The sequence below is a fragment of the Notothenia rossii genome (assembly GCF_949606895.1).
Source record: "Notothenia rossii genome assembly, chromosome: 11".
In the NCBI taxonomy this organism is placed as follows: Eukaryota; Metazoa; Chordata; class Actinopteri; order Perciformes; family Nototheniidae; genus Notothenia; species Notothenia rossii.
Window position 1 is genome coordinate 57,238,175 of NC_136910.1, and position 22,383 is coordinate 57,260,557.

The 22,383-nt window shown below is 39.6% G+C and overlaps 3 protein-coding genes across 4 annotated transcripts in view; 1 reads left to right on the forward strand and 2 right to left on the reverse strand.

Annotated features, from left to right (window-relative positions):
* Nucleotides 1–674: 674 nt before the first annotated feature.
* tbc1d13 (TBC1 domain family, member 13) overlaps nucleotides 675–22,383 on the forward strand; it is a 33,155-nt gene continuing 11,446 nt past the window's right edge. For both annotated transcript variants that reach the window (XM_079657358.1, XM_079657359.1), the window contains exons 1-3: nucleotides 675–832; nucleotides 7,499–7,563; nucleotides 7,645–7,685. The gene's annotated coding sequence lies outside the window, so the exon portion shown is untranslated. The remainder of the gene's footprint in view (nucleotides 833–7,498; nucleotides 7,564–7,644; nucleotides 7,686–22,383) is intronic.
* LOC307023789 (cold-inducible RNA-binding protein B-like) lies at nucleotides 8,165–8,997 on the reverse strand. Its single transcript, XM_079657360.1, has one exon. The coding sequence runs from the start codon at nucleotides 8,850–8,852 to the stop codon at nucleotides 8,337–8,339; it is 516 nt and encodes a 171-aa protein (XP_079513486.1). The 5' UTR covers nucleotides 8,853–8,997; the 3' UTR covers nucleotides 8,165–8,336.
* LOC307023790 (cold-inducible RNA-binding protein B-like) lies at nucleotides 21,546–22,363 on the reverse strand. Its single transcript, XM_079657361.1, has one exon. The coding sequence runs from the start codon at nucleotides 22,220–22,222 to the stop codon at nucleotides 21,722–21,724; it is 501 nt and encodes a 166-aa protein (XP_079513487.1). The 5' UTR covers nucleotides 22,223–22,363; the 3' UTR covers nucleotides 21,546–21,721.

Sequence of the window (22,383 nt, forward strand, 5' to 3'; positions counted from 1 at the left end):
GTAAGTATATGACAGTGTTAGATTGTTCCACAATGAAAATGATCTATTTCACAGACTCAAATTAATTACCATATTTCTTCAGAATATACACTGCCATACTTCAGAAGGACCGAATCACTCTTGAGTATGAACTAAGACTCAGGTGTCGACACTGTCTGTGAAATAAAATGGCAAAAAAACATTTCAAAAAGAACATCTCATGTAAGTAGAGAAATCAAATGATCAAAGGCTAATGATTGTAATATCTTTCAGACAAACACGTTTATTTCCAGGTAGTTAAACACATAGGAGGAATTTGACTTGGTGTCGTGGTGCAGGTGCATAGCCTACATAAAAGTAAAACAAAGATTAAAAAACACAGGTAGAGAACTAGAAAAATAATAAAAAAACATAGTCAATTAAGACAGTATTTATGAATGGAATAAGAAGGAATAACATATGGAATAAAAATTGGCAGTAGCCTAATAATAAAAAAAATAATAAAAAAAACGATATTGTTGTGCATTGTGTGCATTAATGTAATGCATAGACTCTGCGTTGTGGCTGAGGTAAAGTGGTATAATTATCACTGGTAATGAAGGTAGATGAGTAGTAAGTCACATGTCACTTCTTTGGCTTTAGGAAGGATAGGATAAGTTAAATATATGTTGAACAGTAGAACCGCCCATGCTGTCACTGGATCTGTCACAGAACCACAGTGTAGTTGTGAAGACGAAAGTGAGAGGAGGACTTCCCTCTGGACAATTCTTCATTTGGAAACAGTTAAAGTAATACACCACCACCTGCTCAGTCATGACTACTGCGTACAAAAACAGGTTGGACACATCTAAAGGTGTGTTTTAGCATGATGTGCATGACATTCAGAAACTGCTGCGACATCATTTATTGTAGCCACTAGCACCCTAACTGCTAACTGACAATAACTTCACTATTTTAGCTAGCTGCTCAGCTAATCAAACAAAAGACAAGTTTAGGGCAATACATGCAAAGATAATACATGTGTGAATCTTCATATGATCTAACTGTAATGTCAAGATACAAAGATAACGGTAACAGACACTGCAACTTCACCGTGTCATGTAGCTAGGTAGGCTAGCTAGCTCCCTGTTAGCACATCAGCTGACACACCGTAGCCTACTTGTGCTAGCACAAGTGTTTTGTGTTAGCCTACTACTACGTAGGCTAACTGTTAGCTAGCATATCCAGCTAGCTTCATTATCTGACAAGGTTGAAAACAGACAGAAGTGTAGAAGTACTCATATATATCTTGTACTTGAGTAAAAGTAGAAGTACTCAGATCTTGTACTTGTGAGTAAAAGTAGAAGTACTCAGATCTTGTACTTGAGTAAAAGTAGAAGTAATCAGATATTTTTACTTGAGTAAAAGTAGAAGTAATCAGTTATTGCACTTGAGTAAAAGTAGAAGTACTCAGATATTTGTACTTGAGTAAAAGTAGAAGTACTCAGATCTTGTACTTGAGTAAAAGTAGAAGTACTCATATCTTGTACTTGACTAAAAGTAAAAGTACTCAGATCTTGTACTTGAGTAAAAGTAGAAGTACTCAGATCTTGTTCTTGAGTAAAAGTAGAAGTACTCAGATCTTGTACTTGAGTAAAAGTAGAAGTACTCAGATCTTGTACTTGAGTAAAAGTAGAAGTACTCAGATCTTGTCCTTGAGTAAAAGTAGAAGTACTCAGATCTTGTTCTTGAGTAAAAGCAGAAGTACTCAGATCTTGTTCTTGAGTAAAAGTAGAAGTACTCAGATCTTGTACTTGAGTAAAAGTAGAAGTACTCAGATCTTGTACTTGAGTAAAAGTAGAAGTACTCAGATCTTGTACTTGAGTAAAAGTAGAAGTACTCAGATCTTGTTCTTGAGTAAAAGTAGAAGTACTCAGATCTTGTACTTGAGTAAAAGTAGAAGTACTCAGATCTTGTACTTGAGTAAAAGTAGAAGTACTCAGATCTTGTCCTTGAGTAAAAGTAGAAGTACTCAGATCTTGTACTTGAGTAAAAGTAGAAGTACTCAGATCTTGTACTTGAGTAAAAGTAGAAGTACTCAGATCTTGTACTTGAGTAAAAGTAGAAGTACTCAGATCTTGTACTTGAGTAAAAGTAGAAGTACTCAAATCTTGTTCTTGAGTAAAAGTAGAAGTACTCAGATCTTGTTCTTGAGTAAAAGTAGAAGTACTCAGATCTTGTACTTGAGTAAAAGTAGAAGTACCAGAGTGTAGGAATACTCTGTTACAGTTAAAGTCCTGAATTCAAAAATGTTCCTCAAGTTAAAGTAGAAAAGTATTCTCATCAAAATATAGTGAAAGACAGTAAAAGTAGTCATTGTGCAGATTGATCCATTTCAGAATAATAGATATGATATGTTTTATAATGATTGATCATGAAAGTGTTCTCAAAGCTGGTAAAGGTGCAGCTAGTTTGAATGACTTTGTATACTGCAGGGTAGCTGGTGGATTTACTCCAGGTGGAACTAAAGTCTGATTTAACACTTGATTAGATTTCACATCATTCATCCAGATCTGTGAAGTCACTAGAGGGATTGAATACATGTAGTGCAGAAAAACTTCCACCGTTGTTCGTGTCTGTGTATTGCACGTTTTATTTTATTTTATAAGTTTTATTAATTCCTTCTTTAAGCCGTCCTCAGGCATTTTTGTACATTTTTCCTTACTTTTTAAAATTTATTTGTTGATCATTTCAGCTGTGTTACAGCTTTTGGCATGGATTTTTGCAAGAAGTCTTATTTTTAGTCAAATTGTTGAAATCCGATGTCGTTTACTCTTACATGTTTTGTACACTCTCGTGATGCATTTTGCACCCTCTGGACACCTTCGTGGCAAAAATGTACACGCCCCAAAAAACTGCTATTAAATCATCATCAATATTTCTTTCTACTTTTTTTTCATGAATCACTTAAACAACTTCTAACATGCTCAAAACTACCAAACATTCAATAATTTAGAGTGTTGGATATGCCAAAGAATAACAACAAAGTTGATTTGACTGCATTATTATTTTGTACGTAGTGTCAGATACTACCTCTGGACACCTTCATGGCCAAAAATGCCTCATTGACTTCCATTCGAACCACATTTTTTGATCTCACTGCCATTGCAGTATAAAACTATGCATTTTGTATATTTGATATTTCTACTCTATTCCACCAGATTCAACCAGTAGTCTAGCAGGAAGGGCCCTCAGATTTCGAGATACCCCTACCCGAGGTAGAACAAATGACAACAATGATTTTTCTTATCTTTAGGGTCTCCCATTAATGAAATTGATTGTTGTCAAATTTTATTTTGGGGGAAAAAATGTTTTTTTGGTTGTTCTTTAGAACTACCCCAATCCCTGAAAAAGAGCCGAATTAGACCAGGCCGAATGTGGGAAAGGTGACAAGAAAGCAATGTTTCAGACAGCGATATGGTGTCGCAGCCCGAACCCAAACCCTTGTTATGGGGTCCTGTTGGAAAGGGGTGGATTGTCAGAGATGGGGACATTCAACCAGTGCTATTTACAAAACCCCCAGCACCTACAGAAGTGAGAGACATTACTCACTTGTATTGCAAAGGTGCAAAGTGTGGAGAGAGTGGGAAGTGCCTCTCTGTTGGCCTTCAATGCACCTGCTGTGCAGAATGTCAACATGTGTCCCCTAATGTTTCTGAGGAACCTGACATTTAACATTATATTCTAGTATCTAAATACTTGTCACAGAATTATTTGATGAATTGTAGACTGTACTTTGAATTAAGGTTAAAGTTTCAATAAAACCTGTACTATTTACACCTCGGTTTTAGAGGCTTGCAATTTAGAACTACTCTTATTTTGACTATTTGGTGATGTAGTTCAGCCACCTGGTATTTACCTCTCCAAATACACTGAACAAAAATATAAACGCAACACTTTTGTTTTTGCTCCCATTTTTCATGAGATGAACTCAAAGATCTAAAACATTTTCTACTTACACAAAATAACCATTTCTCTCAAATATTGTTCACAAATCTGAAAAAATGTGTGATAGTGAGCACTTCTCCTTTGCCGAGATAATCCATCCCACCTCACAGGTGTGGCATATCAAGATGCTGATTAGACAGCATGATTATTGCACAGGTGTGCCTTAGGCTGGCCACAATAAAAGGCCACTCTGAAACGTGCAGTTTTGCTTTATTGGGGGGGTCTGGGGGGGTCCGAAAACCAGTCAGTATCTGGTGTGAGGGTTAGGGTTAGGGTAATGTTGTGAATCGAGTGTGAATCGTATGTTATGGACGATGAACACAGGCCACTAAAGCCTAAGGCACACCTGTGAGGTGGGATGGATTATCTCGGCAAAGGAGAAGTGCTCACGATCACAGATTTGTTCAGATTTGTGAACAATATTTGAGAGAAATGGTTATTTTGTGTATATAGAAAATGTTTTAGATCTTTGAGTTCATCTCATCAAAAATGGGAGCAAAAACAAAAGTCTTTCGTTTATATTTTTGTACAGTGTATGATGACCATCCGAGTGAGCATTCTTAACTTCTCCCCCATTCGAAATGTGACCGTCTCAGAGAAGAGGTAGGCCTATGTCTAAAGAAATCTCATTTGCAACAGAACTGTACCAGATATGTCCATACAACTACTGGTTAGTGTTCAATAGCACACCAGACAATTCAGTAATGGTGTATTCTTTAGGGATTTCTGTTTTTCTGATAAATGAGAGAAAAGTGATTGAGTCCTATGTTCCTATCACCAATAAGTACAATTTCTGTCTAAACTAAAGCTAAGTTTAAAGGACTATAATTCAGTATTTCTTTAGTTAAATAATTGTCTGACTATTTGGTGATGTAGGACAGCTACCTGGTTCATACCTCAGCAAATCTGAAGAGGAAAATAGTGATCATTCTCAAGTTATGGGCTTTTTTGTCACCTTTCCCATATTCAGCCTGGTCTAATTTGGCTCTTTTTCAGGGATTGGGGTAGTTCTAAAGAACAACCAAAAAAAGATGTTGAAATAAAATTTGACAACAATCAATTCCATTAATGGGAGACCCTAAATATAAGAAAAATCATTGTTGTCATTTGTTCTACCTCGGGTAGGGGTATCTCGAAAACTAAAGCCTTTTTTGAGGACTTGCTGCTGGACTACATCTTCCCACTGTGGGCCGATGCATGACATTCTTCTACGAGGTGTGTGTGTGTGTGTGTGTGTGTGTGTGTGTGTGTGTGTGTGTGTGTGTGTGTGTGTGTGTGTGTGTGTGTGTGTGTGTGTGTGTGTGTGTGTGTGTGTGTGTGTGTGTGTGTGTGTGTGTGTGTGTGTGTGTGTGTGTGTGTGTGTGTGTGTGTGTGTGTGTGTGTGTGTGTGTGTGTGTGTGTGTGTGTGTGTGTGTGTGTGTGTGTGTGTGTGTGTGGCAGGTCCTGCAGCATGTGTCCTGGTGCTCTCTCAGATGGTAGAACAACTATTTTTTGAAGAGCTGCTTGATTACTCAAAAACAAAGAACAACTGTTAGTGTGTTTGTGCACCTGGCTGCCAAAGATAAACAGAGTTTGACCAAGGGCTTATTTCATTAGTGAGCAGAGAAGGAGAAAGACCTGGAACTCAAATGAAGAAGCATTTCAGTGCAGAGGAGACTTCAGAAATAATCTTGTAGCCTTCTTCTGCCAGCGAGCTGCAAGACTCATCTGAAGAAGACACAAGGTTCGAGGGGGGGTCTGACACTCAATGCTCTCTGGAGTCCAGGATTTCCTCTGAAAGTGGAGAGGACACTGAGGGTCCGGCCCACAGTGAGGGGACAGAGAAGAACGGAGGTTGTTCTCCCAGGAGCTGGGGAATACAGAGTGTCCTCACAGATTGTGAGAAGAAAGCCCCCCGCTGCAGCTGGTGGGTGGTGATGAACAAATGACTAAACTGCCAGTGCCTCGAGTTTACAGCTAATTAGCTAAAAGACAAAAACAAAAATAGTTAACTAAGGTAGGCTACTAGCTAATGGATAAGTTAGCTCAAGGTTTAGCTAAGCAATTTATCATGGGCATACAGGCTAATGTACTGTGGGCCTACTTGAGGGGAGACACTACAGGTGTATCTAATAACGTCATCACAATCGCCACATTAATATGCAAATAGGAATTAACTAGGCCTAATTAAAATGCGCTAATTTGCATGCAGTTACCAAGGCATTGCAGGTGAAAAGGGAAAAACTAAAAACAAACCAAAAAAACATATCACCTCACAACTTCCCCTGATAGTTACCTACGTGAAGTCAGTATTTCCCCCTGAAATGTCACGTTTAAATGCAGATTAGCTTTAAATGTATAGATGAATTCAGACATGGTAGATGAACACCATTTATTTGATGAGTTTTTTTGAAGTTTTCTTTCCATTAGAGTGAAAGAAAACATTGAAGCACAATAGACCAAAATAACAAGTACATGAAAAAATGATCTTTGTGCCTGAAATGTGCTTAAATAGTAACTTCATCATTTTGATTGTTGGCTGCTCATTTAATAACTGAATTGTACTAGTTTGTTGTCTGCTCTTGTGCTTAGTGAATACTAAAGAAGACCATTGTCTCTGTTAGCTGATTATTTTGTAGAATTATGTTGAATGTTAAACAATTAGGTGAGTGTGAGGGTATTCAAATAAATTGGTCAGTAAGTCAGAGATGGGCAGAGGGAGGAGAGGTGTGTGCTGGTTGTGCACAGGCCCAAACAAATAGTTGTTCTACCACCTGAGAGAGCACCAGGTCACATGCTGCAGGACCTGCCGGTCTGATGCTGGAAATGACACACACACACACACACACACACACACACACACACACACACACACACACACACACACACACACACACACACACACACACACACACACGATGGAATAGAGTAGAAATATCAAATATACAAAATGCATGGTTTTATACTGCATTGGCAGTGAGATCAAAAAATGTGGTTCGAATGGAAGTCAATGAGGCATTTTTGGCCATGAAGGTGTCCAGAGGTAGTATCTGACACTACGTACAAAATAATAATGCAGTCAAATCAACTTTGTTGTTATTCTTTGACATATCCAACAATCTAATAGCCACCAAAGCCCCATCACCCTAACTATTATATAGAAAATAATTGAGGTTTTGTAATAAATAATGCAAATAATTAAACATGCTTTAAATGGGTTAAAATCCAGATTATTATTTTTTTTCAAATGTTTGGTAGTTTTAAGTAGAAATTGTTTAAGTTATTCATGAAAAAAAAGTAGAAAGAAATATTGATGGATGATTTAATAGCAGTTATTTGAGGCGTGTGAAGGTGTCGAAAGGATGACAATTCGAGGAGGGCACAGGGGGTTAAGCCTTCCCATCCCAGTGTCTATAACTCATTCTAACAACAGCATGTGTTCTGGCTGACAATGAACGCTGCCCCCCATAAATACATTTCTTTATCGTACGTTGACATTGTAGTCAGCACACATCAGATATTAAACTTGTTCTCACCTCCTGTCTCATCTCAGAATACAGGAATTCAAAGTAGCGTTGAGTGAAGAGAACATCAATCTGAAGGCGCTGAGCTTCAGTGGTAACTTCAACATCTTAATGTTTATTTATCTGAGTATTTCATTGTTCTGTATTTGACCACCCTTTTCTCTATTCAACCCAGGAATCCCGTTTGAAGTAGGCATACGAGCCCTTTGTTGGAAAGTAAGTAAAATGTTGTGCACCACATGGAAGAACTTCAGTTATGATAAACCTCTCATTGTTTTAGCTGCTATTCGACTGTAGATTTGGGTACTACCACCGCCATGACACTACACATTGTGCACCAATTGAAAAGGTTGTAATGGAGTGTACTGAAAGCATGTTCCTTAACTAATTTTCTAAGAGGTTTGCTCATGACTAGTAGTTTGATTTATAAGTCTTTACTGCTCTAAATGTGCTTCTCCCACTGTATGAATGCCACATATTACGTTAATTAACCCATATACACATTTACCTGACCACCGCTGCCTCTCCACGTGTTGTCATTCAGAACATACAACACTCAGTGAAAGGTTTTTACATACAACCCCATCATTCAATTCAGAGTTAAGACTCGCCCCAAAAGAGAACTCACTATTAACCAGTGCAATGACAATAGCTAATATCGTTACCCGGATAACAATAAAAAAAACACTCACCGATTTCATGTGATTCACAAGGCCTGAGGCTGTTTATTATCAAAATCAAGTCAAAGTCAAAGAATGATGGTGCCCTGTCACCGTGAATGGAGTTTGCTGGGAAAACACAACTTTTACTCAGTTCAGAACACAATTATATTTATACAACGGTTTTTAAGCCAGTGGGAATGATGCTTTATTCGTATCCATCGCGGTTGCCTCTGTAACCTCCTCCTCCTCCACCTCCTGAGTATCCGCCGCCACCTCCTCCGCCGCCGGATCTGTAGCCGCCGCCACCTCCGCCGGAACGACCCTCGGATCCGTAGCTTGATCTGTCACCATAGCTTCTTTCTCCTCCGCCGCCATAGCTTCTCTCACCGCCGCCGTATCCACCACCTCCTCTCCCACCTCCGCCTCTCCCGCGCCCGAATCCTCCGCCGCCTCTTGATCCACCGCCACCGCCTTTGCCTGCCTCATCGACCCGGATTGACCGACCATCGAGGGAGGTTCCGTTCATGCCGTCCATTGCTTCTTTGGCATCCTCGGCGTTGTCGTACTTCACGAAGCCGAAACCGCGGGAATTCCCGGTCTCTTTGTCTCTGATCACGTCCACCTTCTCGATGGTTCCATACTTGGAGAAGGCCGCAGCCAGAGATTCCTCGTTGGTATCGAAGCTGAGGCCACCGATGAAGAGTTTGCCTTCGTCCGACATGTTATTTAGGTCGTTTTGAGCTTTTCAGTAGTAGGAGACTATTGAACCTGAAGAGCAACGGAAGGCACGGGTGCTGGTCGTAGAGACGGCGTAGAAATGACCGCATGGAACAGACGCATGGATCTTTAAGGCCGCAGTGAAAGGCAATATCCGGTGACGCCAATACCACGTGGGTTCCGCCCAGTTTCAGCCCCGCCTCTTTCTGAGAAAAAGCAGGATTTAAATTAAAATGTGACTGTTATTTAAGTTAAAGAGGTACGGGGGGGTTTCATAGGATTTAAGGTGTTATTTCTCTGTTTATTCTCCATTTAATGTTATTGTGAGGGCTTTAGAATGTGAACTATGAGTATTGTCTGGTCCTCACTTGACAACAGAAAGGTGGCGGTAATGCGCCATTCAACTGGATGCAAACAGTCATACAACTCGAGTAAGAAGAAGAAGAAGAAGAAGCCCTGTGAGAAGTGAACGTGAACACGTGTTTATAACACTGTTTTCAACAATACTCACAATGAGTCATATTTCACATGACACATATCTCCCATACACGTTGGTATTAACATGGCATTTTTTAGACGGATAAATCAGGGGAAAAGGGTCTTTGTTCTGTGTACGTTTTGTCAGTTTGGTTTTACGTTTGAACCAAAAAGCGAAAAAACCTTTTTTTTATATAAAAAACGAAAAAACCTTTTTTTTCGTTTTTGATTTAAAACGAAAACACAGGAAACCAAAGCCGTTTTCCCGTTTATGTTGTCTGAATAAAAAAACGGATAACGAGAAGACCTAATTAAAAAAACGGTCCGATTTTGGTGTTTGATAACAACTTCATTCAATTTTCCGTTTTGTATTGAATGAATGAAGAATGAAGAGCAGTCCGTTGGACCGGAAGTTAAAGAACATATTTCAAAATAAAAGACATGAGGACATAATGGCAATGCTGTAAAAATTCAATCCTAGAATCCAGAAGTCTGACGAGGATACATTTATTTCTGCATTCACATGCCGATATGTGTTTATAGAGATTAATATAAATATGAAAGCTCTGTGCATAACTTTATTTCGCTGACCACTGGTGACAACAACGTCATGTTTTTTGCATACCTGCAAGATTTACCTGTGACAAATGTCAGCGATGTGAACAGAACTGTCGCCCTACTTTCCCCTGCACCAAGCAGCAAGCGGGAGAACGCTATCTCATACAGTCGACCCCTAAAACAGTTCACTCAGTAATGGAACAGCGGTTAAGCATTATTTTGTCCAACTAGTCTACATTATGAATGTGATGTTTGTCTAAACTGCTAAGAAGCTGACAGCTGAGTTAGAACAGAAAGACATGCAGGCCATAATCACTAGACGCTCAAAAGAGGAATGTGTGTGTAAGAATTGAAACACTGGCCATTAGTTGATTAATAAACAAGACATTCAAGTCAAAGTTTTAGGCATTTTCATTTGTAGCACGCTGTAAATATGGACTATGAATGAACACATGCAAAGTGGAAACACACAAATAGGTTTATTCTCAATACTCATAACAGACTCAGACACAATGACTTTACTGAGAGAGAAGATGACATGAACATAGTTACTGTATGGTACTGAAGACATAATACAGTATATTGCATTTACCTCTTCCTCTAACTCTCTCTCCAAAAGTGGCCTCCATTGTTGTGCACAACAAAGTGTTCAAGCTCAGGTTTCTAAGTGATCTAATTTTAACAGGGTGCAGGGGCTTGATGATTGAGTATGGTATTTCAATGGCAGTGTTTTGCAAATAACGCACAGGCTGTCGGTTTTGAATAACGTGTCTAATGTAAATTAGAGTGTGTAGTTATTTGGTCAATCCAGAGTCCAGCTTGTCGCTGTGTGACAACGTCATGTTTGTTGGATACCTATAGATTTACCTGTGACAAATGTCAGCGATGTGAACAGAAATGTCGACCTACTTTCACTTGCACCCATCAGCGAGCGGGAGAAATGTTTCAAGTTGTTCTTATGAGGTTAGGTCAACAATTAGGAGGGTGAGTAATTAAGCTTTTATTTCTGTAACGTTAAACTTATTGTTTTTCTTCAACAAGTTTCACTACATTGAAAGACAGAGGAGGGACAGTATGTGTATTCTTAATGTGTCAGGTTGTTATGCTACAGGTCCATGAAGACAGGCCAATTGTCAGGGACCAAGCAGTAAGGCAACAGGACACAGGAGTGGGTTAAATAGACTGGGTTTTTTATTTACCCAAAAGTCCAAAGAAAACATCATAAATCAATAGTGTCTAATATCTAGGCCTATAAAAGAGGTCAACAGAAAGCTCATTTTAGATGTGAACAGAAATGTCGACCTACTTTCACCTGCACCCATCGGCAAGCGGGAGAAATGTTTCAAGTTGTTCTTATGAGGTTAGGTCTACAATTAGGAGGGTGAGTAATTAAGCTTTTATTTCTGTAACATGCGCGTTCTGGGTGCAGGGGCTTGATAATTGAGTGTGGTATTTCAGTGGCAGTGTTTAGAAAGCAACACAGAGGCGGTTGGTTTTGAATAACGTATCTAATGTAGGCTAAATAAGAGTTGGTGGTTATTTGCAAAAAGTGTATTTTGGAATATCAAACTTAGCGTAAAGCAGACGATGCTTATGATTTAGCATATCTGTTCAATAGATGAAAGGCAGCTTGAGTTGGTGGTTTCAATAATTCTGCCAAAAGTAACAGTTTGTGTCTTGGTAATTGCACAAAGCTGAAATAGGCCACAAATAATCAAATTTTTCTCATAAAAAATAATTATCTGATAATAAATATTGAATATAATCTATCGTTGCAGCTTTGACCAAACAATTTAAAATGTTGTTCTCCTCCATCTTTTATTTAAGTTCATGTTCATATTGCACAACCCCAGTTAGTAGGAGAGACAGGAGTACCAGCACAGCAGCAAAAATGTTATCCACCCAAAATGAAGGCCCACCGGAAAAAATTGCTATATTTAGCATTAAATAACGTACACTTAAACTGATATAGCTTTTTTGGGTGGATAAAATAAATGTTGCTTCTGCCCACGTCCTCAGCAGTATGGCTGTGCTCCTTTATGTTTCTCCACACGACTACTGTAGGTAATACACCACATACTAACCCACTTCAAAAGACCAGAACTATCGCATTAACCCTCCTGTTGTCTTCGGTTCAAATGTGACCGATGTACTCCTTTCATCAATCATACATTTTTTGTTTTACATTCGATTGCATTAAGGCTTCATGATATCCTTCAGAGTAGACATTTGAACATATACAATAGTTGATCACCTCTTTCATTGCATTTTGGATGATTTAGTCAACTTTGTAACACCCATGGTGTTCCCGGTGACCGCCATAAAGAAAAGGAATTAGTAACCATCCGGATCAGATCACACACACACACACACACACACACACACACACACACACACACACACACACACACACACACACACACACACACACACACACACACACACACACACACACACACACACACACACACACACACACACACACACACTAGATGTGTTCCCCCCCTTATGTGCCCCTCCCCCCACATGGATCAAACCTGACACACCAATACATGTTCAGTGTCTGTTCTTTGTATATTTACTGCAGTTGTTCATGTAAACCAGTAGTCTGATACAATATGTACAGTTTGAAAGGGTGTTAAATGAAATTTGGTGATGATTAATGTTTTTTGTGTTAATGTAATAGCAGTTAAAACAGGACCGGGCGAACACCAAAGTAAGGGGGGGAACACAAAGACAATAGGAGGGTTAAAGGCAGCTGTTGATGTTCACAACAACAACAAACTGATGCAGATGGTTGTAGTCTGTAGCCAGACAGTGGTAGATCTGGTTGTAGTCTGGTAGCATGTTGGTGGGCAGTGGTGTGACTTCTAGCTATCATGATGATGTTCATATGACAAGGGAATGCAAGCTTAAACTTTACAGAGAGCAGAGTCCACTAGTGGCACCTCACAGGGATACCCAGGTGCCCAAGCAGCAGTGAAGTCCTTGTAGATCTCTGGCACTTTGAGGGCAGACAGATCCAGCAGCTCTCAGCTCTCAGAGACATCAACACATAAACTATTCTGTGTGCATAGCTTACTTTCACATAACTACTAATCTCTCACTTTACTTTCTCTGACATTGTTCTCTGCTTTGGATCGCGGACACCCCAGCCATGTTCTCTACCGGGCCTGGTTTTTACACACTGTGGGTTTAAGCAATATATAGAAATGATGAGATGATGTGTGTATGAGACATGATGAGTGTGTCGTTTTAGCGTTTGAATTACAATGACATTATTCTCAGACTTTCCATAGTTCTTGGTTTGTACCACTGCTGCTCTGTACAGCTGAGTACTGGGGACCCACTGGGAGTCATGTGACTGGAGCAGGAGAGTAACACACGTCACACCTGCAGCCATGATGCTCCAGCTCAACGGGGGTCGAGTCTTTCAGCCCCACCTGTAAGAAGAGAAACAAAATAAATACGTATTCAATTTGCTTTGTATTATTTCTTTTAGGGTAACATTTTGGTTTAATAACATTGTGCTATTTTAAGGAGTAAATACAAAGTCATATCTTTGTTCCTAAATGTTTTCTATACTTACAACTTCTTATACAGAGCACAACTGTGACCTCTGTGCAGCACACACAGACCAGTCAGTCCATTTCTGGGGAGTAGCTACCTTGTGCTAGTTATATTAAAGTGTATGTTTTACTATTGGCTGTGTCTAACCTGTCTAAAATGAGCTTTCTGTTGACCTCTTTTATAGGCCTAGATATTAGACATTATTGATTTATGATGTTTTCTTTGGACTTTTGGGTAAATAAAAAACCCAGTCTATTTAAACCACTCCTGTGTCCTGTTGCCTTACTGCTTGGTCCCTGACAATTGGCCTGTCTTCATGGACCTGTAGCATAACAACCTGACACATTAAGAATACACATACTGTCCCTCCTCTGTCTTTCAATGTAGTGAAACTTGTTGAAGAAAAACAATAAGTTTAACGTTACAGAAATAAAAGCTTAATTACTCACACTCCTAATTGTTGACCTAACCTCATAAGAACAACTTGAAACATTTCTCCCGCTTGCTGATGGGTGCAGGTGAAAGTAGGTCGACATTTCTGTTCACATCGCTGACATTTGTCACAGGTAAATCTATAGGTATCCAACAAACATGACGTTGTCACACAGCGACAAGCTGGACTCTGGATTGACCAAATAACTACACACTCTAATTTACATTAGACACGTTATTCAAAACCGACAGCCTGTGCGTTATTTGCAAAACACTGCCATTGAAATACCATACTCAATCATCAAGCCCCTGCACCCTGTTCAAATTAGATCACTTAGAAACCTGAGCTTGAACACTTTGTTGTGCACAACAATGGAGGCCACTTTTGGAGAGAGAGTTAGAGGAAGAGGTAAATGCAATATACTGTATTATGTCTTCAGTACCATACAGTAACTATGTTCATGTCATCTTCTCTCTCAGTAAAGTCATTGTGTCTGAGTCTGTTATGAGTATTGAGAATAAACCTATTTGTGTGTTTCCACTTTGCATGTGTTCATTCATAGTCCATATTTACAGCGTGCTACAAATGAAAATGCCTAAAACTTTGACTTGAATGTCTTGTTTATTAATCAACTAATGGCCAGTGTTTCAATTCTTACACACACATTCCTCTTTTGAGCATCTAGTGATTATTGCCTGCATGTCTTTCTGTTCTAACTCAGCTGTCAGCTTCTTAGCAGTTTAGACAAACATCACATTCATAATGTAGACTAGTTGGACAAAATAATGCTTAACCACTGTTCCATTACTGAGTGAACTGTTTTAGGGGTCGACTGTATGAGATAGCGTTCTCCCTCTTGCTGCTGGGTGCAGGTGAAAGTAGGGCGACAGTTCTGTTCACATCGCTGACATTTGTCACGGGTAAATCTTGCAGGTATGCAAAAAACATGACGTTGTTGTCACCAGTGATGGTTGCATTCGAATAGTCCATTTAGCTTAGGAACCTTCCTAACGGAGTGAAATGACCCGGAAGTACCTCAGTAGCAGCCATCATAAGTGCCGTTTGAATTCTCTAGAAGATGATAGGAAAGGAGGTTTCAAACTTCCTTTATAACCTCCTCTAGCTTAGGAACCAATGGACCTCCCTAACCGAAAGGAGAGGAGAAAATGAAAAGAAAAACCAAACTAAATACAAATCTGTGATCTTTCCTGACCTAATGTTAAAAAAAATGTCCTACCCCAGTTTCCCTCAGAAAGGTAAACAGTGCCTTTCCGGTAGCTCTTACTCCTTCTGTTCCCAGAACACCAACCCCTCTCCCTCTCTGCCTCTAAAACGTCATCCTTTAGCTTTTCTCTTTAAGCTTTATAGATGACACAATGTAAGGCAAGTTTATTTATATAGCACTTTTCAACACAAGGCAATTCAAAGTGCTTTACTAAAAATGAAAGACATTAAGAAAATGGCATTTAAAATCAGTCATTAAAAAGAAAAGATAATAAAATAAACATTAAAAAAATAAATACATGGATAGAAGTTACAGTGCAGTTTAAGATGTGAATAGTTCAATTAAAAGCAGCGACAAAAAGAAAAGTCTTCAGCCTGGATTTAAAAGTAGTCAGAGTTGCAGCGGACCTGCAGGTTTCTGGGAGTTTGTTCCAGATGTTTGGAGCATAATAACTGAACTTCTCCATGTTTAGTTCTGACTCTGGGGACAGAAAGCTGACCAGTCCCTGAAGACCTGAGAGATCTGGATGGTTCATCATTTAGCAGGAGGTCAGAAATGGATTTTGGGCCTAAACCATTCAAAGCTTTATAAACCAGCAGCAGTATTTTCAAATCTATTCTTTGACATACAGGAAGCCAGTGTAAAGACTTCAGAGCAGGAGTGATGTGATCCACTTTCTTAGTGTTAGTGAGGAACCAGTGTAAAGACTTCAGAACAGGAGTGAAGTGTTCCACTTTCTTAGTGTCAGTGAGGACTTGAGCAGCGGCGTTCTGAATCAGCTGCAGCTTTCTAATAGATGTTTTAGTGAGACCTGTGAAGACACCATTACAGTAGTCCAGTCTACTGAAGATAAAAGCATGGACAAGTTTTTCCAAATCCTGCTGTGACATTAGTCTTTTAATCCTAGATATGTTCTTTAGGTGATAGTAGGCTGATTTAGTAACTGTTTTAATGTGACTGTTGAAACTCAGGTCAGAGTCCATGACTACACCTAGATTTCTGGCTTTATCTGTTGTTTTGAACATTGCAGACTGAAGCTCAGCGCTAACTTTTATACGTTCTGCCTTTGATCCAAAAACCATTACCTCAGTTTTATCTTTGTTTAATTGGAGAAAGTTCTGACACATCCAGTCATTGATTTGTTCAATGCACTTACTCAGTGTTTGAATTGGAGCATAGTCTCCTGGTGAAATTGTTACGTAAATTTGTCTGTCATCTGCATAGCTATGGTAACTTATTTTGTTGTTCTTCATTATCTGAGCCAGTGGTAGCATGTAGACGTTAAAGAGAAGAGGCCCCAAGATGGAGCCTTGAGGAACCCCACATGTCATATTTGTCAACTCAGATGTGTAGTTACCTATAGAAACAAAGTTGTTTCTGTCCTTTAAGTAGGATTCAAACCAATGTAGAACTGTTTCCGAAAGTCCCACCCAGTTTTCTAGTCGGTCTAGTAATATGTTGTGGTCAACAGTGTCAAACGCAGCACTGAGATCTAATAATACTAACACTGAAGTTCTGCCACTGTCTGTGTTTAAGTGGATGTCATTGAAGACCTTTACAAGAGCAGTCTCAGTGCTGTGGTTTGGACGAAAGCCTGACTGGAACACATCTAAACAGTTATATAAATGCAAGAAGTTACTCAACTGTTGAAAAACTACTTTTTCAATGATTTTACCTAGAAATGGCAGGTTTTATATGGGCCTGTAATTGTTCATTACCGAAGCGTCTAGATTATTCTTTTTTAAGAGCGGTTTAATGACTGCAGTTTTCAGAGCCCGTGGAAAAACACCTGAGTGAAGAGACTTGTTTACTATATGAAGTAGATCTGAGGCCATGCAATGAAAAACATCTTTAAAAAATCCTGTAGGAATAATATCAAGGCAGCAGGAGGAGGATTTTAGAAGTTGAATAATGTCCTCTAGGTTTTTATCATTAATCTGATGGAACTGTGTCATGGTGTTTGAATTGATATTAGGTGGACATAGGGAAAACACATCTGTTGTACCTGATGCAGAGGCACTGACTGCTTGTCTGATTTTCTGAATTTTGTCAGTGAAGGCAAAATCATTGCACGCCCTGGTGGATAGAAATTCAGAGGCTACTGACACTTGGGGGTTAGTTAGTCTGTCGACGGTAGCAAACAAGGCACGTGCGTTGCTTTTGTTTTTGGTAATGATGGCAGAGAAGAAAGACTGTCGTGCGTTTTTCAATTCCAAATTATAAAAGCCAAGTCTCTCTTTATAGATTTCAAAGTGAACCTGGAGATTTGTTTTTCCACCACCTGCGTTCAGCTTTTTGACATTCTCTTTTTTCCTGTTTTCACGGTCATGGCCTTTCTCCATGGGGATATGTTCTTGCCAGACACTTCCTTTACCCTAGTTGGAGCAATGGCATCTATAACATTTTGAATTTTTGAATTAAAATGATCTACTAGCTCATTTACTGAGATGTTAGCAGGGGCGAGTGTGGAAGAAAAATTCTGAGTAAACATTTCCCTCGTGTTTTCAGTTAAATATCGCTTTGTGGTTACCTCTTTTTGAAAAATGTTGTGAACAGAAATAGAGCTCTCAAAGAAAACACAGGAATGATCAGAGAGTGCAACATCAGTCGCCACAACCTCAGAGATGTTCAGACCCTTTGAGATCATTAAGTCCAGAGTGTGCCCCTTATTGTGTGTGGGCTCCGTCACATGCTGAGTCAGTCCATAGCTATCAAGAACACAAAACAGTTCTTTAGCCCCTCTGTCCTGGGGGTTGTCAACATGGATGTTAAAATCACCAACAATGACTAGACGGTCAAAGTCAATACGCACTATAGACAGCAGTTCAGTCAAGTCATCAAAAAAGCTTGCACAGTATTTGGGTGGTCTATAGATATTTAGGAACAGAGCTCGAGAGGAGCATTTCAGCTGAAGGGCCACATATTCAAAAGAAGCAAAGTTCCCATAAGATGTCTTCCTGCATTAAAGGGAAACATTGAACAGAAGAGCAACTCCACCTCCTTTCTTATGCATTCTTTCCTGACTCATAAAACTAAAGTGGGGAGGGGTTGATTCAATAAGAACATCTGCACTGTTATTTTTGTTCAATCCAAGTTTCTGTTAAAAACATAAAATCAAGATTGTGCTCAGTGATAAAATCATTGATTAAAAATGTTTTCCTGCCAAAGACCTGACATTTAATAAAGCTAGTTTAAGTTCGTTAAACACACTCAGTTTTTTGTAACAAGCTGTGGCTGACATGGAACCACTGCTAAATTTGATAAACTCACACAAACGTTTGAGAGCTTCCTGTATCTAAGATGATTCACTGCTCTTAATCTATTACCTATCAACACAGATATCGGCAAAGCTACAGGCAGGCATGTAATAAAATATGTTCCACGTGTTCTTTAACTACACACTTGTCACTGTCACTTTTCCCCATGACATACAGCGTACCATTCAATGCAGTGTGATTTAGTCTGAGTCTAGCTATCATGATTTCCTCCCTTCTGTTTCTTTCTTTATAAATATTTATTGTGATTGTCTTTTGCACTTGATGATACTATTTGCCTTTCTGGTCTTTCTCCCACCTTTTCTGCCAGATCTCCATCCCTTTCTTCTTAATTACTGCTTTTCCTTCTCCTTCTCCAAGTTGAACTGGTAGTGTTATTTCCTTTTGAAGTGCACTTTTTGCTAATCTATCAGCACACTCGTTCCCTTTCACCCCCTCATGTCAGCCAATAAGACAGATGTTTATTCCATTCAACTCTCTGGTTGGTCTGGTGTCTTGCAATCCTGCCGTCCTCTCTAGTGTGATGATGAGGTTCAGGTAAAGCACGTTTAGTGTATTATATTATTGAGGGAGAATTGTCCGGGGCTGTTAAGGACTAAGGTTTATAATAAATACATTTGTATTGATTTTAAGATATTTTCATACAATCATACGTATTGGGATCATTTGTATTAATGTGGACCGGAGGGAGAGGGTGATCAGCATAAGTTTCACTTTCCTTTTTTATTTCAATTCCAACTTTGGTCATGAAGAATATGTTTCTCTGTTGTCCACGTTCATAAAGCATAAAGCAACAGCATCAGAGCACGGTGCAGTCTCTAGATGAGTTTACAGTAGTCCCTCGTTCTTATTATACATCCATGTTGTAGTCCACTGTATAGAACACTGTAGTTTCCATAGTTTCCCCACAGTAGCAGACGCACATTCATGACGTCCGCTGGCGCATCATAAACACGTCAGATAGTGAAAGTGCAGTCGGATTCTCAAAGCACCACAGTCTCTTCTCCTAAATTTTGAATTCTCCTATCCACTATCCCTTAACCCTGTGACGTCTCACTCAGAGGTCAAGGGATAGACGTTAGGAGCTGATTTTTGGACTGCAACCTATGGTCAACACACAGCTACAAGCTGGACACTGGTGAGAAATGAATTTAACTTCTGTTAGACAGCTATCACTGCATACATATTTACTGTGAATGTATGCAAAAATGTATGGCATATGGCTGTCAAACAGATGTTAAATTCATTTCTCACTTATTCTGACAATGTACTTAACCCCAAATAAAAGAACCCAATAAAAATAGTTTTTAAATAATAGTGAAGTCACGTTGTAATAACAATAACTCATGTCTCTCTCGAGTTTTATTTTTCAGCTTTGCCAAAAGCCACTGTGTTAAGTGTCCTTCTTGAGTTGCCGTCCGGAGTGACCATCTCGCACATGCCCAGTACAGATCGGGTAGTGACAGTGACAACTGGATTTACCGACACAGTACAAACCGGAAGTCAGCGAAATAAAGTTATGCACAGAGCTTGCATACTTGTTTTATATATACAGTCTATGGTCGATCTCCATAAACACATGTCGGCATGTGAATGCAGAAATAAACTTATCCTCGTCAGACTTCTGGGTTCCAGGATTGAGCTTTTACAGCATTGCCATTATATCCTCATGTTTTATTTTGAAAGATGTTTTTTAACTTCCGCCCCAACTGAGTGCTTTTTTTCATTCTTCAATACATAACGGAAAATTGAATCAAGTTGTTATCAAAAACCAAAACCGGACCGTTTTTTTAAAAATTAGGTCTTCTCGTTATCCATTCTTTGATTCAGACAACATAACGGGAAAACTACCTTGTTTTTTTTCATTTTTTCGTTCGTGATTTAAACCGAAAATAGGCTGGTTATTTGGTTCAAACGAAAAATCTAACAAAACATACACGGACCTTTTTTTAAATTAGGTTTTTAATCGTTATCCCTTTAAAGATTCAGACAACATAAACAGGAATGGCTTTGGTTTCCCGTTCTAAATCAAACTGACAAAGTACACGGACCGTCTTTGTTCGAGAAAAATGTGTCTTATCGACAAACTCTCGCGAGACTTGACAACAAAGCTATTACGTTCGTCCAACTGTGTCGACATTTTAAATCTAACGTTGCCCAACGTTTACAAAAACGACCTTGCTTACTGCCTTTTGTATTGTACTCGTTTGTTATTTTCCCTGATATATTATTTTAGTTATTTAAAATATAAATACATTAGACTGAGCTCACAGGAGACTATCTTTGCTTGTCTTTGGTACTATCATGGTCTTAGTATTAGTGTCAAGTCGCCATCTAGTGTTGAAATGAGGAACTGCATAGTAACACTTATATAAACTATTGAAATATAAATGAACAATTTAACATCTTATTTTATCACATGAACTCAAACTGTTCAAATCACGGGCACACATACACATTTAGAAAGGGTGGGAAAAACAGACTAGTGTTTTATTTGATTTTAAGTTAGCCCATCAAATATAAAAAAATGGTTTAACCTCCCAATTCACAGAAAATACAAGGATACTCCAATCTCTTCTAAATGTGTTTCATTGTATATTTTGTGAAAAATCTTTGCATAATAAGAATGGTGCAGTGACGCGCCCTAAAACTCCGAAGTGAGTTAGCATTTTACCACTTCCGGTTCCCTCGACAAAAACGCAATGTAATTTCTCCATAAGATTTAGGAAAATAGCTTAAAATAAGGTTTGTGGTTGACACCCATTTAAAAGACGGGTCACGTTTTGTTCTACGACATTAAATACATCAGCAGTGACCTCATTGGTAAGTTTACGTGTCTGAAAAACGATGGTTGTTAACACGTGGCTGAAAGGACTGCAGAAGTTGTCGAGGCCGTTGTACGTCATTACACCGAACACGCACACACTCCCGCTAAATTTGTTGTACCTTTTACCCCGTGCACTGCTTGAAAGCAAGTACCTGCATCCTGCAAACTGTTAAATCAAACACTTCAACTTGTACCGTTTTGAATTTGTATTTTTGAATAAAGAACAGTTTTATCTGGAGAGTCCGAGGCGACCGTAATTAAATCTGCTTGCAATCCGCGTAGCTAACGGCTAATATCGTTACCCGTACAACAATAAAAAAAAAACTCACCGATTTCATGTGTGACTCACAATGCCTGAGGCTGTTTATTATCAAAATCAACTCAAAGTCAAAGTATTATGGTGCTTTGTCACCGTGAATGGAGCTTGCTGGGAAAACACAACTTTTACTTAGTCCATATCAACACAATTATATTTATACCACGGTTTTTAAGCCAGTGGGAAGAATGCTTATTCGTATCCAGCGTCGCGGTTGCCTCTGTAGCCTCCTCCTCCACCTCTGGAATATCCGCCGCCGCCTCCGCCGCCGGATCTGTAGCCGCCGCCACCTCCACCGCCGGAACCGTAGCTTGATCGGTCGCCATAGCTTCTTTCTCCTCCGCCGCCATAGCTTCTCTCACCGCCGCCATATCCGCCACCTCCTCTCCCGCCACCTCCACGCCCGAATCCACCCCTTGATCCTCCACCACCACGGCCGCCGCCTTGTCCTGCCTCGTCGACGCGGATTGACCGGCCATCAAGGGTGGTTCCGTTCATGCCGTCCATTGCTTCTTTGGCATCCTCGGCATTGTCGTACTTCACGAAGCCGAAACCGCGGGAATTGCCGGTCTCTCTGTCTCTGATCACGTCCACCTTCTCGATGGTTCCAAACTTGGAGAAGGCCGCAGCCAGAGATTCTTCGTTGGTGTCGAAGCTGAGGCCACCGATGAAGAGTTTACCTTCGTCCGACATGTTGTTTAAGTCGTTTTGGGCTTTTCAGTAGTAGGAGACTATTGAATCTGAAGAGCAGACGCTGCAGGAGGAGGCACGGGTGCTGGTCGTTGAAATGGCTTAGGAGTGAGAGACGCATGGAACAGACGCATGGAGTTTTAAGGCCGCACTGAGAGGCAATA

Coding starts and splice junctions, on each gene's coding strand:
- LOC307023789 (XM_079657360.1), bottom strand. CDS start 8,852: ATGTCGGACGAAGGCAAACTCTTCATCGGTGGCCTCAGCTTCGATACC.
- LOC307023790 (XM_079657361.1), bottom strand. CDS start 22,222: ATGTCGGACGAAGGTAAACTCTTCATCGGTGGCCTCAGCTTCGACACC.